The sequence below is a fragment of the Balaenoptera ricei genome, chromosome 7, assembly GCF_028023285.1.
Source record: "Balaenoptera ricei isolate mBalRic1 chromosome 7, mBalRic1.hap2, whole genome shotgun sequence".
Taxonomy (NCBI): Eukaryota; Metazoa; Chordata; class Mammalia; order Artiodactyla; family Balaenopteridae; genus Balaenoptera; species Balaenoptera ricei.
Genome location: NC_082645.1, coordinates 106,188,470 through 106,208,979, shown reverse-complemented (window position 1 = coordinate 106,208,979; position 20,510 = coordinate 106,188,470). Strand labels below are relative to the sequence as shown.

General features: G+C 47.7%; 1 protein-coding gene across 2 annotated transcripts in view; it reads left to right on the top strand.

Moving 5' to 3' along the window:
• The first annotated feature begins 1,179 nt into the window (after positions 1-1,179).
• PAX3 (paired box 3) overlaps positions 1,180-20,510 on the top strand; it is a 91,912-nt gene continuing 72,581 nt past the window's right edge. Inside the window, exons 1-4 of one of the 2 annotated variants that reach the window (XM_059927433.1) lie at positions 1,180-1,482; positions 2,733-2,968; positions 4,300-4,429; positions 5,600-5,734. In XM_059927433.1, the coding sequence (XP_059783416.1) occupies positions 1,398-1,482; positions 2,733-2,968; positions 4,300-4,429; positions 5,600-5,734 (586 nt within the window). In that variant the 5' untranslated portion in view covers positions 1,180-1,397. The remainder of the gene's footprint in view (positions 1,483-2,732; positions 2,969-4,299; positions 4,430-5,599; positions 5,735-20,510) is intronic. The other variant, XM_059927434.1, reaches the window with a different exon arrangement.

Here is a 20,510-nt window from a genome sequence, read left to right as displayed (position 1 = left end):
CCTTCTCTAAGGACAGACAGTCTTTACAACACTCCTGGCGTCATATCCTGCTGGGGACACTTCAGCTCCTAGCCAAGACTTTGCTCCTTTTATTTTTCCAGCAGTTTAGTCTGAATACCATAATAAATTCCTGAGAACAAATGCTGCAGCCGGGCAAAACTTTAACATATAGATGCATCTCTGCCAAAGCATTGGAGAATCTATACCTCCAGATTTAGAGCTGGGGCTTCCTAGAGAGGGTTTTTTAATCAAGAAGAGGAGACCTTTTTCTTTCTCCTCCCTTCCCCAGCCTTCAACTAACCAGTAGTGGGGCCTCCGGCCACTACCTAAGCTTCACACTATCCCTGCCCCCAGACTGTGAAGACAAAAGAACTTATCAGCACACTCTGGACTCTTCCTGGGAGGAACCCCATAGGGAAGACCCTCATAATAAGCCTATGCCAAGGGGCATGGACCAGAGGAAGGAAGACTACAGATGTCTGGGGGCTCCAATGCCTTCTTATTGTAATTGCACCCCCTTCACTGGCAAGTAAGCCAAGAAAAATGGGCGCGAGGCAGAGCCGCAGGTAGAAGAACAGAGACATAGAGACACACAGAGAGATGGAATGAGAGGAAGAGTCAGAGACAGAGAAAGACACACAGAGATACACACCGAGAGATAAGGAGACGGAGAAATAGAAAGTCAAGGAGAGAGACACACATAGAGTGACAGACAGACAGACGCGGACCCCTCTCCAGTCTCAGCAGCTGCCATCTCCCTCGGACTGTCTCTCCCTGTTTCCGTGGGTGTACCCTTGTCTTCCCCGAGGAAGAGGCGCAGCGCAGGTTCCTCTCCGGGCCTGCCGAGGCTTCGGCGCCGCCGGGGATGGGAAGAGAAAGTGGCCGCTGTCGCCCAATCAGCGCGTGTCTCCGCCACCCGGGACGGTCTCCCCGTCGGCCAATCGCAGCTCAGGGCTCCTGACCAAGCTTTGGGCGAAAGAACTAATAAATGCTCCCGAGCCCGGATCCCCGCACTCGGTGTCACGACGGGAGGAGACTCAGGCCGGCCGCGCACCCGCCCCCGGCCCCCCCCCTCGGCTCGTCGCGGCGCTCCGAGCTCCCTCCCCAGCGCTCCCAGCCGCGGCGCCGCTCGCCCAGCTTCGCACCAAACTTTTCCGCCCTGGGCTCGGGATCCTGGACTCCGGGGCCTCCCTGCCCGCCCCTTTCCCCGGTTCCACCTCGAGCCTCTCTTTGGACTAGGAGCGAGCAGCCCCCTCCCCGTGTCCCTCCTCTCTCTCCAGTCTTTTTGGGGAGGGGCTCTCCACGCTCGGGGGAGTTGCCGAGGGTCACCAGCGCCTCTCTCGTCTTTCTATTTCGCCTTCACCTGGATATAATTTCCAAGCGGCGCTGTCCCCAGGATGACCACACTGGCCGGAGCTGTGCCCAGGATGATGCGGCCGGGCCCGGGGCAGAACTACCCGCGCAGCGGGTTCCCGCTGGAAGGTAAGAAAGGGCCTCAGCGCCGCCCAGACCCCGGGGCCGCGGCGGGGCTGCTCCACTCAGCCCCGGGTCTCCACTGGCTCCTTTGGCGCGTCCAGGATCCCATTCCCGGGGTACCCCCGCCCCAGGAGGGAACAGTCGGGAGAGATCCCGACTCGATTTTCTCTGGGCAAACGAAGCGCCCTTCTCTCCTCAACTCCGCGGAGCTTGGCCGTCAGGCCTGTTCCTGGGCCGTTCCGCTTTGCTCTGTTGTTTTGGAAATGCCGTGGTGGGGAAAGGATCAGCGGCTTCTGAGTACCAGAAAGCAACTTCTCAGCATTTTGTCCACCCGAAGGCATCTCAGAACTGTCCCGGTTGCTCCCATGTTTGCTAAACTTTTGTTAATTCTGGAAGGATTTTCTTGCCGCTACAAAGTTGTGGTGGTGTTTGGAAAATTTAGTATTAATTGATTCATTAATTAGAGTTCCATTCATCTCCAGCGGCATCTCGAAGTTTCCACAACCCGTTTGGGGAACTGCCTTTCAGTTAGCCTGAAGGTTCTGGAATCCCAGGGAGGCAAGAGGATTTGCAAGCCCGAAACTTTCTAGGCAATTTGCGAGGTTGAGGCGCCCGAGCCGGGATGCTGGCAGGGTGGCGCCTAGCCTTGGCCCTCAGTGCAGAATAGGATGTGATATCCAGGGCACCAGCGGAGGCGAGGGGACCTGCGAGCATACCCGACTGGCATCTCTGTCCCGAGGTGTAACAGGTGACACGCACTGACACCTGCGACTTGCTTTCAGGACCCTCTTTGACCTTTGCCTGCGGCCCTCTCAGCCAGAAACCCGAAGGGCTGCCAGCTCCTCCAAGTCCCTTAGAAAGAAAGCTGCCCCAATTAGACAGAGTTTAGTGCGACTTCGAGAAGGCCTGGGTGAACATCTTTCTGCCAGGAGGCTGTTCCAGCCTCAGAGTCTCCCCCCACAAGTTGTCCCCTTTCCTGGGCCCAAAGGGAAGACAGTTTCACTGGAGCGAGTTATTTTGCCCTGGTTGTTCCCTTCACAAAAGATTATGTGCCCCTGAATTGCTTAATAATTTGAACAAGTGTAGTTGAAACAGGGTCTGCGGCTGGGAGCCTGAATGGAGCAGTTTCAGTGTTGAGGCTGTAACATGGCGATTGGCCAGAGGAGTGAGAAATTAGGTGGGTTCACCTTTTGGGCTGCTCTCTGCTCTCCCGAAATGACGTTCTGTGCGTCTCTCTCTTCGCCTTGTGCTCTCAGTGTCCACCCCCCTCGGCCAGGGCCGGGTCAACCAGCTCGGCGGTGTATTTATCAACGGCAGGCCGCTACCCAACCACATCCGTCACAAGATCGTGGAGATGGCCCACCACGGCATCCGGCCCTGTGTCATCTCCCGCCAGCTGCGTGTGTCCCACGGCTGCGTCTCTAAGATCCTGTGCAGATATCAGGAGACGGGCTCCATCCGCCCCGGCGCCATCGGTGGCAGCAAGCCCAAGGTGAGCGCGTGGGCCTGGCCCTGGAGGCCTCCTGCCTGCAGTGTCCCGAGTTAGGGAAGAATGGGCAGGGGGCAAGGACTGACATCTGGGGCTTTCTGAGGAGTTTATCCAAATCTGAGAAGGTGTGTGTGTGTGTGTATTGGGGGTTGAAGGGAAGTGGCTAGAGTGGTGTCTTAGCTGGAGCTCCTTGATAAACGCTAAGGAAAAACTCCAGCCTTTTTGCACAGGTGATAAAGCATTTGTTTTTTATGCCTCAGAGTCCTGGAATCCTCATCAAATTATTTTAATAGGCAAACACCCAAAGTGTGCAAACTGTATGTGCCCACCTGTTGCTGGTTTCTTCCCCAAGTATCATCCCAGCTCCCAGACACTGCACTGCCTTTTCCAAAACTAATCCAAGGAACCACTTTTGGTTTTTAATGGTTTCTCTCCCAACTCCCATCCCCAGTCGCCTCCAGTCCAAATTGTCTTCAAGGAGTCAAAAGCCAGGGTGATTTGTATTCTTTGCAATGAGCCAATGACTTGGCTTTTAAAAGGTAGTTCGGTGCTATCCTCAAATTATTTTGGTTCTCCTTAAAAAAGGAAAGAGAATCACACTGGCTGTGGCTGAGTGGGAGGGGACTGTATACGGTCTGCCTTTTCTTCTGGACGTGGGGAAAATCCAATATAATTTTCTAGTTGCCACAGGGCAAAACCAACAGGAGGGTTCTGGTAAACTGAAGACTTCCAGACAACCGCCTCTCCTCCTGCCATGCCAGCCCCCCTTGCAACCTCTCTAAGAATCTCTGGAAACGCTTTTTATTGGGAAGAAAAGAGCCAGTCTCTAAAATTATCCATATTTGCTATCCTCTCTAATTTTTAAAAAATCTGGACACTCACCTTTTGCATTTCATTTTGGTCTTCACCTTAGCTAAAATCTTGTGCTCCTTTGGAAAGGCCCAAGTTGCAGGTCTAACTTGATTTTTCTGCTCCTCTTTCAAGCATTCCTTTTTTAGTTTCGTTTTCGTGTTGATTCAGTGTAAGGGGCTGCCTTTCTTTATTTCCACGGATCTGAAAGTACACCCCTTCCAATATGTCATACCTCTTCTTATTTTAAGCCGACTGAGGGACTGATCTGGGGAGGAGAGTACCCAGGCTGCTTCCGGGTGGGATGGTTTCCTCTCTGCCCCTTTCTAAAGTACACTGCCTCAGAGAGCAGGGGTCCTTTTGCTAAGCAGAGGGACCTTCCCGGGGGCGCACGAAGGAGCGTCCCTCTAGGCCCGAGGCGGTGCGGCCGCCACATCTGGCCCAGAGGACTGGGTACCAACGCCTGCCTGCCTGTTCTCTTAAAGCAGGTGACAACGCCTGACGTGGAGAAGAAAATTGAGGAATACAAAAGAGAGAACCCAGGCATGTTCAGCTGGGAAATTCGAGACAAATTACTCAAGGACGCGGTCTGTGATCGAAACACCGTACCCTCAGGTACCAGGCTCATTAACGTCTTCCTGGGGCGAGGCGTCAGTCGCTATTACCCGGGCGGGCCATCTGAACCATAATCACCCCAATGATCGATCTGGGCGATCGGACGACGGCCCCTCCCAGGGCTCTGAAATATTTACGAGCTAGACGTTTTTGGCGTTTTATGGAGGGAGTGGTGAGCTGCTTGTCCTGGGGTTGAGAGCCCGCCGCTGAGGGCTCCCCAAAGAGGATTTCTGTCGAAGAGGCAGGGCAGGAAACGCGAGGCGGAGGCCAGGCGTTTATTAATATTGATGTTCCCTTTTAAAGAGAAACAAATGTTTTGGTAATCCTAACCGAAGGGAGATGGGGCCGCGCCAACCGAGACTTCACCGTGCGAGCCAAGGAGGGGAGGCTTCGGCAACGGCCGGGATTTTTTCCCGAGTCCCAGGGCCCATCCGGCGCCCCCGGCGGCCAGGGGGAGGCGGAGGGAGAAGAGGGGCGAGCGCAGGCGAGGGCGAGGGCGCGCGGGTTTGTTTTTAATTAAAAGGAAACTCCCTTTTCCCCCCTGCGAGAACGAGATATTTCGGAGCATGGATTTGTTTACCAGACTGGAATCTGGAAAAAATAAATGGGGGAGAGTGCATTTTCTTTTGACTTTTACAATAGGAAACGATTCTGCAGTTGAAATTTAAACCCTTTATGGCCTCAAAGAAAAAAAAAAAAAGAAGAAAAAAGTTGAATTGCAGGGGACGGGTCCGCTCTGGTTCTTCCTGCTTTACCGCGAACCGCGGGGCGCAATGCCTTCAGGTTGAGGCGGTGCAGTGTGGCTGGCGGGAGAAATCTCTTAGATTGGAGATCTAGAGACCCGTCTGTGGAGTCTAGGAGGGAAACTTCCTACTGGGGAGAGCGGACCGAGACCGCGGTTCCCGGCCCTAACCTGGAGGTGCGAGCTTTCCAGGCTCCCGGCTCGCTGTTTCTAGAGGCCGATTATGGGATGGGGGGTATGAGTGGGAGGGTGAGGCGGGGTGTAGAAGGACGAGGATGCCCAAAGACGCTGGAGGAGACGGAAGCAAGCTGTGCAGGGTAGGCCTTCTAGGCCCCCCACCCGTACCCCGACTGGGGGCCGGGGGGCCCCTTGCAGCGCGGCCCTGCAGGTCTCAGTCGTAAGCGCCCCCTTCCTCCTTCCGCCCCCAGTGAGTTCCATCAGCCGCATCCTGAGGAGTAAATTCGGGAAAGGCGAGGAGGAGGAGGCCGACCTGGAGAGGAAGGAGGCAGAGGAGAGTGAGAAGAAGGCGAAACACAGCATCGACGGCATCCTGAGCGAACGAGGTAAGCGGCGGCGCGCTGGGCGGCGCCTTGGGGGGCCTGCGCCTCCCCGAACTCCGCGCTCTGACGCTGGGGTCCTGAGGGCGGCGCAGCCCCGCTCGTGTCAAGGTCCCTTCTCGCTCATATCCCCTGCACCCGGGTAAGAGCGTTCAAGTGAAAGACCAGAGACGCACTTACAGTGAACACAAAAATCTTTTCTTCTTTTTTTTTTTCTTTCTATTTTTAAACCTTTCCTCCACACCACTCGCAGCCCCACGGAAGGCAGAACTGCAAAGTGCGGTCTGGGTGCGGGGCCACCCTCCTGCCCTCTGGGGTACCGGACTGGGCGTCTCTGAGAGGTTGTGAGGCTGGGGGCAGTCCGTGAGCCTCCGGAGGTTAAAGGAACTTTTTCCGCCCTTAGGAAAGGCCCGGGTCTCCAAAGGGGTTTCCACATCAGAGCAGGGGGGCGCGGAGAGGGAGAGAGGGAGAGGGACGGGAACGAGGACAAGAGAGAGAGAGAGGCTCAAAACTGTTTAAGGCAGTGGGGTCCCAAGGTTGCACCACATTGATTGCCTTATAAAGGTACATCTGTAAGTTGGCTGTTTTTTTGTTTGTTTTAAATTGGTTTTCAAATGCGGTAGGGTTTGAGCTGTGCGTGTCTGGGAAGTAAAACAAGCCTAAGCTCTGGGTTACAAACCGAGGGGGTCTGGGTTCTTGGGCTCGCAGTGCCGGCACCCTTTCTCCGCCCAGGGGTGCGGACCATTGTCTTCTTGTTGGCTGCGATCTGTCAGCCTCAAGAGGGAATCTCCCCCGCGGAGTCATAAGTGCAGCCTGCGGGTTGTCTTCAGACTCTAAAGGTACGCCCACTCCCACAAAAGAAAGTCAACCCTGTGGGAGTTGAACCTGGAAGGGTTCATGGCAGCAGGAGAGTCTCAGCCGTTTTGCATCTCAGCACTTTTGGCCTTGGGGGTGGTTGCACCTCTTCCAAAGCACAAAGGGCCGGGAGTTGCCAGGTGCCCCCCTCCCCCAGGCGTGGCCTTCCCTCGCCGGGGGGCCGGGACTTCGTTGGGCTGAGTTGACTTTTGAGTTGCCCTAGAAGGGTAGGCGGCTCTCCAGGTGGGCTTGGAGCGATCACCCACTTCGACCAGCTGGGTCTGGGCCGTCAGCCGGTGGCATCCAGGGTAGGACTGTGGGTCGGGAAAGTGGTCGCTTCTTTTACCTTCATTGCTCAACTCCGGGGCGGACCGCTGGCCCTCCGGAGCGGCAGCTTTACAAATCAATGCAAACTCTGTACACAACCTCGAAGGGACCCAGATTTCAATGTTGTAAATCCGAGCCACAGATTTCAGCGATAAACAGGTGCCTAGATGCCCTGGCGCACACAGGCAATCAAGAAAAGACACCAAAACCACAGCAGGTTGGGCAGGAGATACACGTGCTGTTGCTTCCCTCCTTCTAAAGCAGGGGCCTCCCATGGACTCAGTTTAAGCCCTTCCTTTTGGAGGGGTGCGCTTCTGCCCTGGTCTCTGAGAACAGACCCCAGCTTTTATTCTAGGTCTAGATGCATCACGGAGATGCTGGGGAGGGGAAAAAGGCAAGAAACCAGCCAACCCCAAACCTAACGGGCCCCTGCAGGCAGCGGGGCAATGAGCCCAGAGGGTAGGAGAGGCTTGGGAAGGGGGGGGGGGTGAAGGGTGGCAAGGCTTTGCTACTTGTTGCTGGAGGCGCCCGCTCAGCAGCTCGACAGCTTCCTCGCAGCACCGGCAACCGAGGCCCAGGAGACAAAACGCCCCAAATGAGCTGGTCAAACATTTGTACAACTTTTCCAGCTTTTACAAAGAAGGCCTTCTCTACACAATCTACACTTGGAGATGAACTTGGGAGACAAAGCCTGGAGAGTCCATTGAAACTCACACTTTAGCTCGGCCCAGACAAAGCTCCGGCTCGCAGCAGCTTGATGTGAACAAAGGAAGGCAACCTTTTTATAATTCAAGGAGAAAAGAAGAGAAAACAGCCCCACAAAGGGCCGAGAATAGACATTATGGGCTTGCAATGAGGGATGAATTATTCAATGAGCCCCAATAGCTGCTGCGCCAGGAAGTTTTATGGACTTTCCAGCGTGGAAAAAGTGGCCATTTCACCTACAAAATGTTTCTAGTCTTTTGGGCCGTCTAGCTGGGCCCGCTGCCATTCAAGGGCAATTGCTACCAGTTTTAAAATCAGAGTATTCTCCCCAGAGGGGGCTGAACCGTTGAAAACACACACGTACACACAACTCGGAGACTGAAGTCTAATTTAATTTGGGGTTGTCAGGGAAGATGCAGCGTCAGTCTCTTCAGTGCCTCTAGCTCCCTTTCCGGATGAGCCCTGGAGGACAAGAGGGGCCCAGAGAAAGGACAGAGTGGAGTGTAGTTTGAAGGGAAGTTTCAAAACCTCAAAAAAACCTCCCAAAATTCCCTCCATCCTTTGGGCCGCAAAAGTCCCAGGCTGCCCCGCTTGGAAAATAGACTGAATGTTGATAAAGGGCTCTGAGCTCCCAGGCGGGGCAGGAGGAGCCGGGCTGAGGAGGGACGTTTGGGTGTCATGATCAGGGCGGCGCGCTCTCTCTGGAGGTTCCAGCTTCCTTTCCGGCCTGCCGGATGTTTCTGAGACTGGCTTTCCCGAGTACCTCTCTCTACTTGTTAGAGACTGGGACACAGGGAGAGAGGTACCCTGAAAGAGGTCAGAACGGCCCTCGTTTTTCTCTCTAGGGTCTTGTCCTTTCTTCTGGATGGCCTCTTTCACCTTCCCAACTTTGCCCTGTCCCTCGCCCAATGCAAGAGCAGCGCTTCGGACCGACGCGGGGCGCTCAGGCCCGTGCGCCCTAGGCGCGCAACAGACGCTGTGCGCCCCTCCTGGATCTTTGCTTCCAGCTCTTTTGCCAGGATGGAAAGAGAGGGTAGGGCAGCCAGGAACACCCCCCCAGCACCCTTCTCATCTCCCCCCACACCCCCCTCCCCACACACCCTTCCCCTCCCCAAGAGCCGAGCAGGCGCAGCGGTAGGAACCTAGCCCCGGTCGCGGCAACTGGGGCTGTGGGCACAGCCCGCGCTGCGGCCACTCAATAGGCGTCTCTGTTCCTCCCCCGGCGCTGCGGAGCTGGCCCGCGGGCGCCGCCACAATGGGCCGGCCCCCACTCCTGCGCCCTGCGCCAAAGCGCCGCGCCGCCCCCTCCCCTGCGCTCCGGCCGGCTCGAAGCTTAGCTCGCCGGGCTGCAGCCGACTCAATTGCCTCCTTTATGTCCTTCTCACTTTCATCTAGACACAGCCCGCCTCCCCCGCCCTCTTCTTCTCCTCTTTTTTCCCCCTTCCTTGCCTGAGGCTCACATTAGTGAAATTTCTGCAACCTCCCCCCATTTTTTTCTTATTTTAAAGAAAGCCCTTAACACAAAAGCAGTGACTAATCAATAGAAACTGCTCCTTCATCAACTCCTCCTCCTCCTCCTTCTCCAGCGGCAGCAGCAGCAGGGTGACGCTTTTCCTGTTTGTGAGTTTTGGGAAACATTTTTGCTTTGTGCCGTAATGGAATTACAGCACAGATGAGGACTGTAAATGGACACGCGACTGCAAGACTCTCGCTTAAATATTTAGATGCAAAGTTACAATTACTGACTTGTTGCTGCGGCTTTGAAGTGGCAGCTCGGGAGTGCAGGGGGAGAGAGGCCAGATTGCCAAATTGATGTTTTGATTGGGGCTGGAGATACACTTTCATAGGACTTTACCCCTTTTAAGAATCACCAGTGAGCGTGGGAGGTTTGCAACAATTTCAAAGATTGAGCCAAGAGACCCCAAGCATAGGTAGGGTGGAGCTTACCCTCCTTTTTTTTAACGCTCCCTTTCAATTTGACGTTTATGAAAAACAGTGCTTTTTTTCTTTTTTTAATTTGAGAAAGTAAAGGTGACAAAAGTTTTGCTTGAGTTTGTAAACTTAGGAGCTTTTCTAAAATTAACGAGGACGACATCAGCTTTTCAGCGGGACATAAGATAAAGCAATTAAAAATGTACAAGTTTTAAAAGTCCTGCAACTATTTCATTTCCAGTGGAATCATGAAAAGAACATTTTATCATTAACGGGAGTGCTACTGACATCGAGGGGAGCGGAAGGCCGTTTCTTCCCTCACCCGCCCCCCCGGACCCCCCCAGCCTTGAAGTTAGCAGGGAAGGACATTTTGGCGCGAGGCAAAGGGCGGGGGGGGGGGGCGGTGCGGGGAACAGGCGGGGGCGGGGGAGGGAGGAACTTTCCCACAGATTAAAATCACGGGCTATAAGATCTTAGGTTTGTGGCATCGGAACCTTTATTAAAGTGGACGGCCCACTCTCCGAGTCCATTTGTCAGAATCACGAATTTGACCCCAATGTCGTCTCAGGTCTTTGGGGTAAATTTCATGTTTTCTGAAGCCCTTACAATACTCAACAAGGAAATATCACCCGTTTAAAAATGTATTGGAAATATCAAAACTTGAATTAAATTAAAACACCTCGCTGTGTTCTTTTCAAGGAGATAACGGTAACGATTTTCCTGTTGGACCGATTTGAAAGGAAACACCCGAGTTCGGATCGTAGTTTTATTTTTTGAGGGTTTGTTTTGTTTGGTTGACTGCTGTAGGCTCACTTTCTAGCCTTATTGAAAACATGCAGATTTTCTAACCAATGCTTGAAATTGTATGTTGATTTTGAAGTTTGATTTGCTTGTTGATAGCACCGGAGCGGGGACGTAGGGGCTTCACGTGGGTAATAATTACTGAAGGGTCATTTAAGAGTCCCCAGGGCTGTGCAGTAAAACTCATCGGCGCGGTGAGGTGGAACCAGCAAGTGCGCCTCGGTTCAGGGAGTGGAATATGCGGAAATTAATCAGGTGAATACAAGCGTTGCCACCGAACTCAGGTTCAACATTCATGAATACATATATTTTTAAGGGAAAAAAAATTCCTTCCTAACTATGAGGTTAAATGCTCACATTGTACGTAAATAAATAGCCAATGAATATTAAAAGCCTCAACAACAGCAATAAACGGTGAGAGAGTTTGGCCAGGGCTGGGGCAGAGAAGGTTGGTTCAGTTCGGTGGAGTCCTTTGGCAGGTAACTTATTTATGTGGGTAAATAAAGATTAAAGAACCATTAAGAATGTACATATATAACTAACAAGACAGTAAAAGGCAATTAAGCAGTCAGTTTAATGCCTTATCTCACTGGCTGCTCTGGGGTTGTTTTACAACTAGGAATTAAAATCTGAAAAGGAAGTTTTCAGCAGCTCTGGCCAAATATTGATTAAGTAGCTGTTTGTTGATACCATTGTTACGCATTAAAAGGCCGGGATCCCGGCCTCTCAGTGGCCATCTTCCATTGTGAGGGAGTCTTAACCACTGAGATCAAAGCAGGATCATTTCAACTTATCTGTCTTGGAAAATCCTCCTTTTCCTCTGAAACCTCTAAGGAGGATTGACTGAATTCTCTTTAAGAAATAGGAACCGAAACCAGTTACGTGTCCTAGGTTTGCAGAGAAGAGATTCATGGGGTGTTTTTAATTATCCTATGGTGATTTCTTGTTTAGAACTTAGGCTAAGATGGTGAATTTATCATCAAATAACTTCTCGTTTGGGGGGAGGTGACGAGAGGCATGGAAACTAAGATCCTGAATGTCACTAAATTTCTAAATATGGAAGTTTTACTGAAGTTACCTGCCAAGCTGGAATGACGTAAAGGCAAGATGTCAGAGTTTTGTGTAAAACTAGCTGGAGAACAATTAAATACACAGGAAACTGGGAATTAGATTGACTGCATTTCTCTACATATGTTTTCACAATTTTTGTGTTTATGGATGGTTAGATGAATCCCATGCATGTTTTTAAACCTCCTACAATGTAGGAGCAGATACGTGTTTGTTTGTGTGTATAGTTTGTGTATTGTTAGAGTTTATTTGTAAGTCGGTCACTATGAGTTATGTTGGCAGTAAACTATACCCAGTTGCGCACACACACAAAAAGATTTATTTCTCCTGTAGGTTACACTTTCTAGAGTCATCGGAATTTGAGGTAACAGCACAGCTTCCCAATTCACATTCAGCACTGCTGTTGAATGCTAGGAAAAATATTTCCTTGAATAATTTTATGACTTTTTTGGCTGTTGATTTTTCGATGAACTGTTAGGCTTTTTTTGTTTTGTTTTGTTTTGTTTAAGAGTTCAATATATTTGGATAGATTTTTCTTTTATTATGAGAGCTAAAATGCATGCAAAGGCTCTTTTGGAAATACCATCTCTGTGCTTAATTTGCAAATTCCGAGTCACTCTAACTGAGGTTGTGAAATTTATGCCAGATTCAGTTTTGAATATTCAACTGAGCATCATAGATCTGCCTGTGTGCGGGATTTTCTGAATCCCTTTCTCTGTGTTCATTTCACTACTAAATAACTGTGCTTAGGGTTTTATTTTTATTTCATTTATTTTATTTTACTCTTATTCACTCTTGAACAAGATGAATCTTGACATACAGAGTCAGAATCATTAGTGGGTATTTTCTAATATTTTGTATTATAATCTCCCAATTAATTAATAATCTATCTGTGCTCAAATGTCCTTTGCAATAGTCCCAATCATTGCAGTGTGAGACAACTGCCTGAAACAGATTAAGCTGGAAGTATGAGTCAGTGCAGATCTATTATGACTACCTTGTCCTGGGTCCAGATGCAGTGCTAGAGAGTTCTTTGCTGCATTTTCCATGTATATGTATATTTCATGTTTCATTTACATGTGGAGTTAAAGTGACTTTCCCCCCTTGGATATCAGGCTATGTATTCATATACTGCCAGGGGGACAGCAGAGTCATACTCTGAGTGGGGCCTGATGTCAGTACCAAGGCAGAATTACTGACTCAGTGACGGGCTATGTCAGTTATATCTCAATAAGGCTGGAAAAAATCAACATTTGATATTATTGTTAAAAAAAAAAAGCACTAGCTGCCTTAGTGGGGAATTGTGATCAGAGAAAGTGAAAGGGAATTTCAGAAGTTGCCATTCTCTTGGAAGATGCACACCAAAGTGGGAACAGAGGACCATCCTCTGCTCTGTTGGGAAAGGTTTTCTCGCCCCGTTCATGCCAGTCTCGGGTAGAGAGTGGCACAGCTCAGCTTTCAGCTCTATCTTGCAGTGTTGGGCCAAACGCTGAGCTCCAACAGTGTTGAACTTTTGCTGGAATCGGAACGTCTCTCCTTTTAGAAAGCTTCCCCCACATTTCTGTGATGGTCTCAAAGGAACAGAATATATGTACTTTCCAGTTTGTAACTGGAAAATGAGCAGTTATCAAAATGGCCATTAACGTTATAAAACATTTATTTAAGAGAGATGAGTTAGAAGCTTCACCATTGTCAAAGGGAGCTATGAAAACCATGGAAAATAGTTGTTGAAGACACTTGAGCAATAAAAGGCCTTATAAATTCATATCTTTAATGTCTGTTTTCCTTCCTTCCTGATAAAAACTGAGAAGAGACTAACAGATAATTTCTGCCATGGAAATGGCCACTTTTCTTCAAAGAAGTAGTTGCATTTTAATAAAGAACAATGGTGTAACATTTCGAATTTGATTTGGTGCACATTTCTCCTGGAAAAAAAAAAAATCCTGAGAAAGAGTTTTACCTTGCCCATTGCATATAACAAAGTTCGTAGCATTTAAATTTTAGCTGCAGGATTTTAAGTTGAAAAAACCCAAAACAACAAAGAACCCCTTCTCTTTGTGGTGAAGCAACTCAATCAAAGTAAGTAGTCTGAGTTTTTATGTCCTCCTTCTTACTGCAGTGATTGGGAAATGAATCTTCCCCAGTAAAACAAACTAGAACTCATGACAGGCAATAGCAAACTAGCCGTATATTTGTCTCCTTAAACCCATTTAGTGATTTGATTCTTATGTACTTTTAGCCCCTTAACCCCTAACTTAGCCCCCAGTAAAGGCCAGCTTTACTGTATCTACAATAGCATATTAATATAAACTCTTGATTCTAGGAGCAATTTCCCATTCATTCTGGATCCGATTCCATTGGATTCTATTTTAAAATAGCTGATCAAAATGCTTTGTGACAAGGATGGGAGACTCTTCTTGGCTGACTAACATAGGATTGAGGGAGAGGAAATACCACTGATTTTTCAGCATTAAAAATTTCCAGGATCATATTGAGAATTCAAATAGTATAGTTTTAAGGAGGCTTAAATGTAAATTTTAAAAAATTTTATAATCAGATGGTAGGCATATTTCTGGAAACAACTACAGAATTAAATGTACTTGGCTTTATGTCATTACATGCAAACAATAAGTAAGTTAGGGTAGAATAGCTAAGAAAGGAAAGTTAATGGCTGTGTGCAATTTATCTTGCAACATGGAATTGGTTTTTGTATACTTTCATAGTCAATGCTTGTATGGTCACATACAAATTTACATTTTTAACAGAAAGCCTACATTTGTAGGCTTGTGATTTTTATAGGTACACAGATAAACTAAGAGCACAGCCACCATACCCCTCATCTTTTATCTTTTTTTTTTTTTTTTTGGCAAACCGTAATATAGGCATTAACTTACTTTGGCATTGTCTGGGGGTATTAACATCATTTTTGTTTCCTTTATAGGGTCTATCTTCTTTTTGAAAAAAATCTTGTTTTTAAACAATTATAGACTCATAGAGTCTATCTTCAAACACATATTTTAAAATTCTTCCAGTATTCAAACATATTATCATGATTAAGAAAATCTTGGCCACAGGGTATGGGGATGTGTGTGTGTGTATGTGTGTGTGTGTGTGTGTGTGTCTCCCAATTACCATGGTTGAGCTTAACCTGAACTAAAGAAAATTAATTGGTCCAATTCATTTTATTATAAGAAAAGCAACAGGTTCCTTCTTTCTGAATCCCCACTTGGCTGGTTTCCTGACTGAGGTTCACAAATACAAATGAATGTTTCTTGTCTGACTTAAACACACCCCAAAGTCCTTTTTCATGTCTTTGCTTGCCTTATAAGAGCGTAGCACCCAAGGTAAAAGTAGTCTGTCTTGCATCACTGATTTTGCTCTAAAATTGAGACCAACACATTTTGGGTGTGAACCCCTTGAGTTCTGATGTCTGGTAAGATGGGGGCACATTATACCAATTTCCCAGGGTGATATGAGAATAAAATGAGAAGATACAAGTTATGTGCAAGTTACACTTATCTCACAGGAAAACTCAAAATCTTGTGGGGAAAAAAGCCCTCTGAACATGCAGAAAGTGACTAGCCTACTGGCAGATGGGCTCTGCCCAAGGGCAAATAAAAGCTTAATTCAGGCTTAGGAGCGACAATGAAGACCAGCACACATACATGCACACAAGCACACACACACTCACCAAAAAATTCACTTTCACTGAGTCCAAAAAATTGAGTTTATAAGAAACTCTTTAATGTAATAGACTATATTGATTTAATAGTTTGAAAAATAATAAAATTTGAAAACCATTTGCTGAGATGTCAAAAGATATTTCTTAATTACTTTTTCTCCTGTTCTGTAGTTTACTTTTCTCTCTTAGACTAACTTGGCTGTTTAAAACTCTTCCAAATCAAACTTTGTTTTGTTTGTGTATTTGCACAAGTTTTTTTTCCTCCACTGGACTGACAAATAAGTTGCTTTTTGAAAATGCATCTCACACACACGTTTTTATTCCTGAAATCCTGGTGCAGTCCTTCATTATGTGGAATCGTGTTTGTATGATTTCTCATTGCGTCCCTTCTTCAGCCTGCTTCCTTGTTCTTAAATGTCTTTATGGCTCCGCACGTGAGATTGTGTGCATTCTTCTTTCTTTCTGCATGATTCTTCTTAATCCCTCTCCTTTAAAATTGGAGTTCAGAAATATTAAGGAAACTTTCCAAAATAGCGTTTGTTAAGCTGGAGGATACATTTCAATGACCTCTCTATTCAGTTTCCCTCTCTATCCAGACCCCAAAGCTTGGGACTTCTGTATGAGTAGGGTGCAATGCGAGGGTAAAAAGAAAGTAGCCTGGCTTGTAAGACTTGTGGGGGGCTGGAGAGCTCCTGCCCTGTGGTTCTCCTGCTGGAGCAGCTTGCCAGTGCAGCCACTGGAGAGAAGGAAGGTTGTTTTCTTATCCCTGCATGCACTGGGCTGACCTGTCTCTGAAATAGGTCAGGCTGGGGCACCGCCAGTTTACGCAGCTGTCACGGCTTAGGCGTCTCAGCGGGCAGCCCGGCTCCTTGGCCGGTCGACCCCCAGTGAATTGATAAAAATTCGCTGGTGAGCCCTGGGCCTTCCTTCTGGACTGTGCTAGCCCCCTGAAGGCTTTTAGAGGCAAGGGGACTCCTGGATTATGGGGGCCAACTCTCAGCCTAAAAAAGGAAAGTGTTCTTTTATTCCGAGGATTGCCCTCTTGTCCATCCACTCAAGTGAAAAATACATGCGTTGTCAGATTGTATTTTTAAATCATATTTATTTTTGACCGGGTAAAACCTACACTCTGTACACAATTCAAAATATAGAAAAGGGCGTACAGTGACAAGTCTTCTTCCCACTCAGGACCCTCAGTATCTTGGCTGTCTTTCTAGAGAGTCTGCATAAACAAGCAATTGTATTTCTCTCCTACAAATATTCTCTCCTCTTTTGTTTGCACAAATGGTAGCCCACTGTAGAAACTGTTCTGCGCTTTGCTTTTTTTTTTTTTTTTTTTCCACCTTAGACTATATCTCTGCAATCACTCCTCATCAGAGGCTGAGGGTCTCCTCAGCCTGTTTGTATAGCTGCATAGTATTCCATCCTATTGACAAGTGATGATTTATTTAACAGCATTTAGAGTGTTTCCAATCCAACAGCACCATTTGGCACATGTGTGACTTTATTTGTAAAATAATTCCTCTGTGGTAGAGACAAAGGGAACGGCATTTGTGATTTTGATAGCTTTGGTGGAATTTGGGTTCTGCATTGAGAACAAATGGTGAAGGAATGCTCACTAAACATGGAGTGTGTGCGTGTTTGCCTGTGGCCACTTGTACAAGAAAAAAGAGACACTTCCTTCTACAACTGTACGTAGGTAGGAGCACAGGTTTTGAAATTTCTGCTTAGGAAATTCCTCCAATATTTTGGTATTTCTCCAAATGTAACATTCTCTAAATCCAAGGAAAGCTTTTTGCTTTGACTTACTGGTTCCCCTTTTTATTCTCTTTTTCTTATCTACTGTTTATTTCACTTCGCCACCATCAAAAATGGTACACTTATGTTAAGCATTCTTATTTTTCTTTCTGCGCTGGAAAAATCATGGATAGTTTTTAGAACAATTCAGAGACAACTTAACTTATTCTGATTGTTTAGTTACAAAAGAGAAATTGTCTTTCAAGGTTACCAGATCAGGTTTGAACTAGTAAGAGAGCAGATTATGTCTAATAAAACATGGTCTTGTATTTCTAATTTTTGAAAAGTGCTGGCCTGATTCTCTAGGGGTTTCTTGAGTTTGGTAAAGGTTAGTTTTTAATTTTATGAACTTTTAAGGGGTATGTATCCATTCCCTTCTAGGCACAGAAGACTTTTTCTGTTTGTGCACATACCTTGCCTCCCTCAAATCATTTCAGCCCATTTTCCCTTAAATCCGATGCTCAGGAATTCAGTTGTTGGTGCTGCTGAGTACCTGGCTTACCTAAGCTGGAAGTTCAAGTCTGCAGGATGAACCAGAAAGAACTGAGCTCCAACTGTATGAGAAAACAACACTCTCCAAAGCCCCCTGAGAAAACTGGAGATGTGAACACCAATACATATTTTAAAGTCAATATTTCAAGTCATTCCTTCTTAGGAGTGGGCCTTTTGGAAACAGGAGAACAAGTTAGGGGCTAAGGATTTATTTTTGAAAATCAAAATCTTGATTCGGTTTTTTTCAAAATAACAGAAAAACAAAAACAAGTCTTCTCTCTTGACTGTTCCTGCAGCCAGCCCCACAGCATGTAGCACTATTCAGCCAGACACGAGGCAGGAAGGTGTGTTTTCCTAATGCTAGAACTTTTGTTTGTGCTTCGATAGAAACAGCCAGCTGGGAACCCTGGTTCTCTTTCTGTTTCCCCTCTGACTGCCTTATGGAACTCCAGAGGAGTCAGTTGGGGATGTAAACAGGCCTGGCATTTAGAGCATCTGCAAAGAGCTGAGAAGAATCAAAAGCAGCTTTTTTTTCCCCCCTCTCCTGGCTCTGTGCATAATTTGGATTGAATCAGGCCCATAATTTGTGACATCTGATTACTACCTGCAAAAGTATGCAGCTCTCCATGTAGGAAGGAGGGTCTTGGGAGGATTAATCCCAACGAGGAAAATTGTGATTTGTTTGTCAGGTTGCTGGGAGGTTCTCAACAGAAATTTAGACCGCATAAAATCAGTGATGTTCAGGTCCACATCAGCAGAATAACCACTCTTTAGATTCTCAGCACACCCTCACAGTGTTCTCATCACACAGGTGAAGGAGGTAGCAGGCTGAGGCGTTCTCTGGGGAACTGGCTCAACATCAGGGAGCAGGGGTTCCGGTGGGAGAGCTGCCCCTTCTCTTCTGAGTTTTAGATTTGTAACTTTTCAAAATAAAAAGAGACCCATGAATTCATCTGGGGAAACACTTCAACTTTCCGTTGCATGATTCCCAAGTGAATGGGATCTCAGTGTCTGGAATTATTGGTTATATTTTGGAATCTTTTTTTTTAAAATAAATTTATTTATTTATTTATTTTGGGCTGTATTGGGTCTTCGTTGCTGCGCGCGGGTTTTCTCTAGTTGCGGCGAGCTGGAGCCACTCTTCGTTGGGGTGCGCGGGCTTCTCATTGCGGTGGCTTCTCTTGTTGCGGAGCACGGGCTCTAGGCACACGGGCTTCAGTAGTTGTGGCACGTGGGCTCAGTAGTTGTGGCTCACGGGCTCTAGAGCGCAGGCTCAGTAGTTGTGGCGCACGGGCATAGTTGCTCCGCGGCATGTGGGATCTTCCCGGACCAGGGCTCAAACCCGTGTCCCCTGCATTGGCAGGCGGATTCTTAACCGCTGCGCCACCAGGGAAGCCCTGGAAATTTTTAAGACATAAAATCCTCTCAGCCCATTTCTAAAGGGGGCTGGGAGTCCATTGCAGGAGGTCGAGCGAATAAACTGGGTCTCCTCCCAGTGCATCCAGGGAACCTGCAATATGCCAGGGCAGAATACGATTTGGGAAGCTGTCCAGGGTGGAAACTTTCCAGGTGGTAGATTTGCTTGACTTTTACGCAGATGGGACACACCCGGGGCTTGTATGCAGGCAACACACATTTATCAGAGGGCAGTAGAAAGGCAACTTCTATAGCTTCTTACCAGAAGCCAATGTCTGCTTGTGGTCACTGGCTCTGCCAAGCTCTGAATACTGCTGAATTTTTGTCTGAAAGAAGAAGGCAAATGGAGCACTGGGAATTTAGCATCAGGTCAGAAACTGCAAAGAGCCTGGCTTAAGAGTGCAGGGGCAAGAGGGGTGCCTGGGTAGTGGAATGTCCCCCATTCTGCAGGGAATCAGCTCCAGGTAAAAGGCCAGGATGGAAACTCAAGGCCTGGCTTATTTTGAATTAGCTTCCAGGCTTTTGTCAGTGAACTTTTTGGGCCTCAACTTCTGTCTGTCTTCTTCCCTCCTGTGGAAAGTGTCAGCTGGGGTTTCTCGGGGCATCCTGAGTACAAAGCCAGTTGGAGGCTGGGAAGGCCACCTCATCTCGTTTTCATCAGAGGCTCAAGAAGTGGGTGTGGAGACAAACAGATCTTGTGTAAGTCAAGTACTCATTCCCTGGCACAGCTTTGTGTCATGTGGTTTGTCCTTTTTAGACAAATTGAAACCAACGGTCACTATACAGGCTTGCATTCCCTGTGGAGTACTAGCACATACCTGGGGCAGATAAGGAGAGGAATACTTTCCTTACTACAAAATACAAATGACATAGAGAGCCGAATTTGGTCTGAATCTTTGCTGGCTGGCGAACTTTCATCGTTTTATTGAATTACTATAATTTAATGTTACTTGTTTAAAGTAATGATTTTTCCCCTGAAATGAATCCTTTTTACTTATTTATTTTTAAAATTGAAAGCTCAAATTAAATTCATTAGGAAAGACAATGACTATCTTTCACATTGACATTTCTGGTACTTGGAAAATCCTTTTGGGAAGACTTTAGGAGACGGTCACTCAGACTGTAGTTTATAGGAAATGATGTTCCCGGAACAAGTTTGGGTTTTGTACAGGGATGTTTGATGATCTCCCTGCCCCCAGTCTTCCATTCCCAAACCCTGTGGAAATGTTTCTCTCACTTTCTTTTCACAAAGGACTCTATGGGCTGACCTTGGGTGAAAAGAGGGCAGTCTCAGCTGCCGTTCCCTCTTCTTTCCTGTCTACCCGACCCCTGTCCTGCTTCTACCTGGCTTACCCTCCCCTTGTGCACTCCAACTCCACACACACATACCATTGCTTCCACCGAGCTCTACCTCATTCACATTGACTCAACCAATTGCCCTTCCTAAGGATGCAGTTTCCAAAAGGCCCCTGGGAGCAGATTGCCTGGCATGGAGGAATGACCCCCAACGGCAGAATTCCAGGTACCCGTGTAGGAAAGCTTTCTGGTTGGGGCAAGGTATAGGTTTCTGTTGCCGCTCAAATCACACTCCAGCAGATCCCAACTTCACTGTGAATGGGCAGGACTAGTTCTGCTATGAGGAAGCTCTTTGTGGGTGAGCACGGCCTTCCAGGGTGTGGTACCCCATTGAGCTATCTGGGGGGAGGC